This window comes from Diaphorina citri, unplaced genomic scaffold (assembly GCF_000475195.1).
Source record: "Diaphorina citri unplaced genomic scaffold, Diaci psyllid genome assembly version 1.1 scaffold686, whole genome shotgun sequence".
Classification (NCBI taxonomy): Eukaryota; Metazoa; Arthropoda; class Insecta; order Hemiptera; family Psyllidae; genus Diaphorina; species Diaphorina citri.
In genome coordinates, this window is record NW_007378119.1 from 77,488 (window position 1) to 86,271 (window position 8,784).

At 38.7% G+C, this 8,784-nt stretch overlaps 1 protein-coding gene across 1 annotated transcript in view; it reads right to left on the reverse strand.

Annotated features, from left to right (window-relative positions):
• Positions 1 to 1,105: 1,105 nt before the first annotated feature.
• Positions 1,106 to 8,784, reverse strand: part of LOC103511207 — an 18,938-nt gene continuing 11,259 nt past the window's right edge. The window contains exon 12 of the mRNA XM_017444890.2: positions 1,106 to 1,690. Coding sequence (XP_017300379.1) covers positions 1,463 to 1,690 — 228 coding nt within the window. The 3' untranslated portion in view covers positions 1,106 to 1,462. The remainder of the gene's footprint in view (positions 1,691 to 8,784) is intronic.

An 8,784-nucleotide genomic window follows, 5' to 3' on the forward strand; every position in this document is an offset into this window, starting at 1 on the left:
GAAGCCAGTGTAAAGCATGAAGCGTTATCTGTACATTATAAAGTATCCTTTGGTAATGTAGTTTTGAACCATGTTTTACTGTTTTGTGAGACTTATTTGAGAGGAGACATTAGTCTCGTAACTCCCTAGGTCTAAGCGAAATACTTATTTGGCATCTATGAGATATTTGTTTAGGTGATAGGATAAACCCGGATTCAGGCAAGTTTTTAAAAATATTTGGAAAGTTTCGTCGGGTATTATTTTGGATGAGACATTATGTTTAAGAGAGATATACTTGTTTCCAGGCAGGTTTATATATAATATTTATTTGTTACGAGATCTTTTGTCCGGGGAGAATTTGGATGACACATTAATTTAGTGAGGATGTACCGGTTTCGGGGCGGTTTTGTAAAATATTTGTGGGATCTTTTGTTTCGCGGGAGATTTGTATGAGACATTAATTTAAGGCGAGATGTACCCCGTTTAAGGGATCCCGTGTTCGGCGCAGTTTGTTAAATACATGTGGGGATACTTTTTGTTTCGGGGAGAATTTGATGATGAGACATTTAATTTAGGGAGGATATACCCGGTTTAAGGGGAGAATCTTATTTGCGATGATACATTAATTTATGGAGATATACGCGCCCCCAGGCAGTTTTACAGCTCGAATCACCGGGGTTGTCCAGTGGGCTTCTTCCATTCGTCGACTCTCGTCCTCCCCCGTTACTGCCGCGGGTTCAAAGGACTATCTCTTATTCACGATGCTACTCATGCTGTCCTATCTTACTACTCCCTATATTGTGTCTAGCCCGGCTCCAGGTCACACTTGGATGTGTGGACCTTATTTTGCTTTGTGTAAAAAAAAATCAATCAGATGGCTATCTGCATCTCCTCCGAGGTAAGACGTTATTAATTCCATTTGATAAAAAATATATATTATATCTTACGCAATCCATTTACCACCCCCCCCTTTCACATTATGATTTCAGCTCTGAGCCTCTCAGGATACTTTTTTTTAGCAAATGGGATAATAACGTTGCCATTCGGTAACAATTTTAAGATTTTTGATTTTTTTTATTTAAAAAAAACCCCAATTTTTTAAAAAAAAAAAAAAAAAAAAAAAAGATTGTTGAAACATATTGAAGAGACTATTTATTTCCACGAAATGAAATTATTGAACAAAGAGAAAATATTTAAAAGGATTAACTACTTAACTGAGTATTAGCACACTTGTCTACAAAATAATGGTTGTTTCCGACAATTTTGGTGCATCATTCTGTTGTTCAATTGACCAACCAAAACTTTTTGAACTAAAGCCGTATTTTATTACGTGACTTTTTTTTCGAGTCATCATACGAAATCTCTCTTTGGACTGGCAGCGGGTGTGGTGGGGCCATTACGCCAAACGAGTCCAAAGAAACATTTAGCATGATGACTAAAAAAAAGTCACATAAAATACGGCTTAACCAACCATTACAATTTGTCAATCCAGTTGTTGAATCAACCAACCAATGCAACTCGGATAATTCTCGCATGGCGGTTCTTGCTTCTGTTTGATCGGTTTGACCAGAAGGTGACTAGCAGTGAACAGGTTCTGTAATCTGGTTTGGAACCGGTCCATAGCAGCTTCTCCGGCTGGGGTGATGGGACCAACGTCGGTCTCAGAGTAGTCCATGAATACGTCCTCTGTGTTGACGATGTTCGCCTGAAAGCCCGATGAAATCATTGATATGAATTGAGTTTATACCAAGCGTGCTGGTAGGCGCGAACAACAGAGCTACGGATTTTACGCTCACCTGTAGGGGGCAAAGACCCAAGATGTGTTAGTCCCATCTAAAAATAAATGCTTTAAAAAAAGATAACCTGGAATGTCTTGTATTCTCACCTGGAATGTCTTGTATTCTCACCTGGAATGTCTTGTATTTTCACCTGGAATGTCTTGTATTCTCACCTGGAATGTCTTGTATTCTCACCTGGAATGTCTTGTATTCTCACCTGGAATGTCTTGTATTTGAGGGTATGTTACTTTTGTATTTTTAAAGTGTTTAAAACCCCTGTAGAAACTGTCGCATTATTGTCATGTAATTGAATTATCAAACAAAGGGGGGGGAAAATGCTATGATATTCAAATCCACACCTTCTCACTCTAAAAAAAGGACTTACTGTGGCTCCATAAGATGTGTATGTTCCAGGTTTAAGTGTTGAAGATTTGCTTGAACAACCCACACTGGAGCCAATAGTTAATGAGCGTTTTTGTTTGTCCGCTATTTCTCTATTGTAAGCATTAGAACACCCTCTGTACAACTCAACCATACTTCCATTTTTCTGTCCGACATTACTCTTGTTTTGATACTCGATGTTATTCCTTTTGCTCGAGCAATGGTTTCTGTCTACGGTTGAAATCTTCTTGACAGGTTCCTTCGTTGATAACGCTAACGAGTTCTGCTGGAAAGAATTGTTCAAGTTGCTGTACGTCTGAAGTGATCTATTGACTGCACTACGTACTGTATCATTGGGAACAGTGGACATTGTATTGAAGGTAACGTTTGCTTTCGCTTTGGATTTCACTTTGGTATTGTTCATTGCATGCGTTTGGTTTTTGTTTCTCTTGTTACCTTTACCGAGTTTGTTTGGGTTTTGTACGACTAGACCTTTTCTCTCCATTGTCTGATCTGATAACTTGTCTTTGGTATTTACTTCAGTACGATTGTCATTAGTCTCTTTCACAGTGCTCAAAGCGTTGACATGAGATTTGGTGGGTGATGGTTCCTCGCGTAACTTCAAACAGTTGAAATCTTTGATGAGCTCGTTCAAATCGTAAAACCTGCACATTTCATCTTCCCTGTGACATTTGCTTTCGCTTTGGATTTCACTTTGGTATTGTTCATTGCATGGGTTTGGTTTTTGTTTCTCTTGATACCCTTACCGAGTTTGTTTGGGTTTTGTACGACTAGACCTTTTCTCTCCATTGTCTGATCTGATAACTTGTCTTTAGTATTTACTTCAGTACGATTGTCATTGGTCTCTTTCACAGTGCTCAAAGCATTGACATGAGATTTCGTTGGTGATGGTTCCTCGCGTAACTTCAAACAGTTGAAATCTTTGATGAGCTCGTTCAAATCGTAAAACCTGCACATTTCATCTTCTCTGTCACTTACATCGTGACAATCATCCTGACCAAAGCTTTCATTCATTTCATGCAAACATTTCTGCAGCGTTTCAGAAAGCACATGTCGAGATTCAATAGGTAGATTAAGGCTGGGTTCTCTATACTGCTGGAAAGAATCATCTCTATCGCTTGCGTGAAATTCTTTCAACTTGTCGTTCACTCGATTGAAGATGTTTTTGTACTTGTTATTCCTAGAATCGCCAATCTGACTTTCTTGGTTACACGGTTTATAGGTTGAACACTCGGCGTTGGTGGCATTCTTACGATATAAACTTTCAAACAAGTCGATAACCTCCTTTACGTTCACGCATTGAGTGCAGTTACTACGACATGTAATGGGTGAATTATTGTAGAGGTTTGCCAACTCGGATGCGCTCACGACCAACTGATTGACGCTGTTAGTTTCAATTTCATTTACTTTGATTCTGTTAGTTTCAATCTCATTTATTTTCGAGCTATTAGTTTCAATTTCATTTGGTATGTCACAGTTAGTTTCAATTTCATTTGGTTTGCCGCTGTTAGTTTCAATTTCATTTGGTTTGTCGCAGTTAGTTTCAATTTCATTTGGTTTGTCGAAGATAGTTTCAATTTCATTTGGTTTGCCGCTGTTAGTTTCAATTTCATTTGGTTTGTCGCAGTTCGTTTCAATCTCGTTTGGTGTAGCGATGTCATGTTCAATGTCATTTAGTTCGACGCTGTTAGTTTCAATCTCATTTAGTTCGGCGCTATTAGTTTCAATTTCATTCGGTTTATCGCCGTTAGTTTCAATCTCGTTTGGTTTGTCACTGTTAGTTTCAATCTCGTTTGTTTTGTCGCTGTTAGTTTCAATTTCATTTGGTTTGCAGCAGTTGGTTTCAATTGCATTTGGCTTACCACTGTTAGTTTCAATTTCATTTGGTTTGTCGCTATTACTTTTAATTTCATTTGGTTTTCCGCTTTTAGTTTCAATTTCATTTGGTTTTTCGCTGTTGGTTTCAATCTCGTTTGGGTTAGCGATGTCATGTTCAATCTCATTTAGTTCGACGCCTTTAGTTTCAATCTCATTTAGTTCGACGCTATTAGTTTCAATTTCCTTCATTTTGTCGCAGTTTGTTTCAATCTCGGTTGGGTTAGCGATGTTGTGTTCTATGTCACTTGAAATTGAATCGGACATAGAAGAATTGTCAGAGCTATCATTTGAGTTGTCACCAATGTCTTCGGGCAGATTTGAGCTGGAGACTTTATTGTGTTCTGATTCAGAATTAGTTTCAATTTCATTTGGTTTGCCGCTGTTAGTTTCAATTTCATTTGGTTTGTCGCAGTTCGTTTCAATCTCCTTTGGTGTAGCGATGTCATGTTCAATGTCATTTAGTTCGACGCTGTTAGTTTCAATCTCATTTAGTTCGGCGCTATTAGTTTCAATTTCATTCGGTTTATCGCCGTTAGTTTCAATCTCGTTTGGTTTGTCACTGTTAGTTTCAATCTCGTTTGTTTTGTCGCTGTTAGTTTCAATTTCATTTGGTTTGCAGCAGTTAGTTTCAATTGCATTTGGTTTACCCCTGTTAGTTTCAATTTCATTTGGTTTGTCGCTATTAGTTTTAATTTCATTTGGTTTTCCGCTTTTAGTTTCAATTTCATTTGGATTTTCGCTGTTGGTTTCAATCTCGTTTGGGTTAGCGATGTCATGTTCAATCTCATTTGGTTCGACGCCTTTAGTTTCAATCTCATTTAGTTCGACGCTATTAGGTTCAATTTCCTTCATTTTGTCGCAGTTTGTTTCAATCTCGGTTGGGTTAGCGATGTTGTGTTCAATGTCACTTGAAATTGAATCAGACAGAGAAGAATTGTCAGAGCTATCATTTGAGTTGTCACCAATGTCTTCGGGCAGATTTGAGCTGGAGACTTTATTGTGTTCTGATTCAGAATCCTTTCTATCAGTATGATCACTATGCATTGGTTCCTTCTTTGGTTCAGGTTCACCTGTGCTTGTAATTAGTTCATCTTTATCTTGTGACTCTTCAATTTCGATACGTTCATTGTCTGGTATGACCTCTCTCAAATTTAATTGATCTGCTTGTTTGTTGAAGATTTCTTCATTTGCAGTCGTATTCAACTGACATTCCTCCTGCCGAGTGGAAGGCATTTCAGGTATCAATATATTGTTTTCACCCTCGGATTTCGTATTTTTTAATGATAGAATTGAGCCTTCTTTGTCAACAGTACTGTCATTCGGACTCGATATTTTTTCGTGACTATTACTTATAAGATCTTCGGGTTTCTTTGATATTTCATTTTCATGATCTAAATCTTCTGTTTTATGAGATGATTCATTATTGAGATCTTCTATTTTCTTGGGTATGACTTCTGGCTCCTTTAGTTCTTCAATATTATTTGAGATTTCTTTCTCCTTCAAATTTTTAATCTCAGTCGCGATTTTTTTACATTTATCAATACTTTCAGAATGGATTGATTCAGTTTCTACTTTGTCATTTCCGATTGAGATTTCAGTTGAAATTTGTTTATCTGGTTCCACCATTTCTTCATGCTTAGACCTCATTTTTGGTTCGTGTTCACGATTCCTATCACTCGTATTTTCCTCCGTGAAATTGTCAACGACCGTCACATTTCCCAAACTTTCCAATTTTCTATCGCCACTCTTTTCACCACTCGTTTCTTCTGGTATCGAATTCTCAAGCACTGTACATTTCAACTCTCTTGGTATCAGCTCCCGTTTGTTCTTAATGAAACCAAACATGGAGACTCTTTGTACTTGATCTAAATCAGCATTTTCTTCTACATCTTCTATGAGTGGACTGCAGAATGGTCTGATGGGAGATGGCAAACCTTCCATGTTAGGATCTGTCGTGTTGATCAGATCAATCGAGTAATAATGAGTTTCTTCATTGGAGTTGTCATGAGGCATTGTCTGCATGTGGTCAGCTGTTACTCTGTCCTTGGCTGTTCCCCTGTTGGGCGCATTTGACAAACTACTTTCAAGTGTAGCTGTATCTCTGGATTGTGCAGCCTCACTACCGGAGAGATTGAACCCGATTCGGTTCATCTGACTACAATTCCAGTGACTGATTCTGCTGATTTCGCAATCCTCTTCACTAGTTGTCGAATGTTCATAGTCGAAAATGTTGAGCCGCGAGGTTTGTTCGGCACCTGGAAAAAGAGTATTAGGGGGAGACCCTTCAATAACAAAGCATTATGTTTAGACATTATATTACATAAAAATATTTTCACAGAGAGGTTTGATAGAGGGAATTATAACAACGGAGGTCTTATCATTCCGAAATATAAGAGAAGGAGAGTAGGATAGGAGAAAGTCAGCCGTTGCGAGAACAAACCTCACCTGTTTAGGATAAAACTCCCCCGGGCGGCCTAGCGTTTATAAGGCAGGCTCGCTAACTTCCAACCAAACTCCAAGCAAAAATGAATATTATTCCTGGAGTATCACGATCATGAAATCCTCCAAGATAATTACGGTATGACTTAAGTACTTATCAATAACTCATTTTTTTTTTTTTTTTTTTTTTTTATAACTTCCAACCAAACTCCAAGCAAAAATGAATATTATTCCTGGAGTATCACGATCATGAAATCCTCCAAGATAATTACGGTGTGACGACTTATCAATAACTCAATTTATTTATTTTATTTTTTTTCAAGATGAGTGTTTCACCGTCGTTTTTATTTCGTAGCAATGAAACAACTGCTACATTAGACGCATGTGGTCTGTGTCGTAGTACACAATACTTCCCATTTAGGTGCTGGGTCAACACGAGAACTCCAGAAAGTAACCCGTTGAAATATTTGCAATCGAAAATCGAGTACAAATTTTACCTCACTTACCCTGTTTATCGTGTGAAGATGGGTTCGAATTGTTCAGAAGGACAAAATCGTACTTCTGTTTCAAAAGGCTGCTATCGATTTTTGAAAGGTCCGGATCGATTTTATTGGCGTCGTGAGGGCCTGTCGATTTTCGCTGCTCCAAGTCAATTAGTTCTTCTTGGAACGACATGGAGGCACGACTGTTTTCAACTGTTGAGCCCTGAAACATGGAAAATTATTGAACTCGATGAGTTTTTCTCTGCACGTTTGTTAGTCACACAATAACACCTTAGATGTAACGCTCAAAGATGTAACGTACAAAGTTACGCTTGAAAAAAGTTAAGGTTCTGCCCACATGACTGAGAATTGTAGTCCCACGAACAGTAAAAATAAAACATGAGACTTTGGTTCAGTCCTGTTCCATTAGGGTAAACAAGTCTCACAAATAGCCAGCCTAGTTAGGTCGGAGGGTAGCACTGCCTTCTAAACACCAGGCCGCGGGTTTGATTGCCGCTGGGGCGGACAACAGATATGGTTAGTTTACGGAACGACTGGCATTCTCCTATCCTGTCATACTTCTCTCTTCGCTTTCAGGACTACAATACCTCAGCATTTACAGTTCCCTCTCTCAAACCTCGAAAAAAAAAAGGCTCACACTCTTTTGACAGCAAGCTTCTTACCTCACTATTCAACCTCAACGGATCCAAAGTCCGCTGTCTCGTCAGTTTCATATAGCACTGCAGCTCGTACAGCTGTGACTTGTACTCCGCTATCAAGCTGTCTTTGGCCTGGTTCTCCTCTTCTAAACTCTGAATAGACGTCAACAGTTCTTCCAGGTCCTCGAACGTGCCTGTACTATTGTGATCCACATGCTCACACTTCCCACTGGTATCCTCATCGACTCGGGTCTCAATTTCCGTGTCTCGCAGCTTTTGTCGGATCTCGTTTTCTTTCTTGAGTCGCTCGTTCTCCTCCAGAAGGCGAACCTTTTCTTCGTTGATCTGTTGAATTTTCAGCTCTAAAAACAGTATGTAATTAAGTGATCACTACCTTTTGGCTAGATAATAAAGATAAGATCAAAGATAACAAGAAAAGACAACAATCAGATTAATCTTGGTTTGAGATTAACTTTTGAATTAAGCTTCAAATTTTTTAGCCTATCATATTGCTAAATACAAAACTTAACCCTAGTTTAAACTTGGATTTGTGCAAGCCCAGGGTTTATACGATTTTCCCGGAACGAAATTCCATGACTATTCAATGACTTTTCCAGACGATTTTCCATGAATTTTCCAGAACATTAGGGGGCGGAGGTACTTAAAAAAACGGTAAGATTACCCCTTCATTTCAATAAAATATACAATATGCAGAACGTCAAGGAATATGAAGGGAATGCGCCGCAGGCCGTTTTTCGGAAAAACTTGATATTTAATTTGACCATTTTTAATTTTTGACCGGGTGACAAATTCCATGACTTTTCCAGGTTCCCTTTAAATTTTCACGATATTCCATGACTTTTTGGCCGATTTTCAGATTCCATGACTTTTCCAGTTTTTCCAGGTTGCGTATAAACCCTGCAAGTCTTTGGTTTGGTTGGTAGCGCTTCTGCTTTGTAAGCGCTACGCCGCGGGTTCGATTCCCGCCGGGGGCGGATTTTATCCTGAAAGGATAATGTTCGTTTTTGGAACGGCTGGCTTTCTCCTATCTTGTCTTCCTTCTCTCTTCGATTTTGGGACGATAAGATCTTGGCAGTTTCAGTTCCCTCTTAAAAAAAAAAAAATGTACATGTACGAAGAAGTAACTACTTGAATAAGTGCATGATA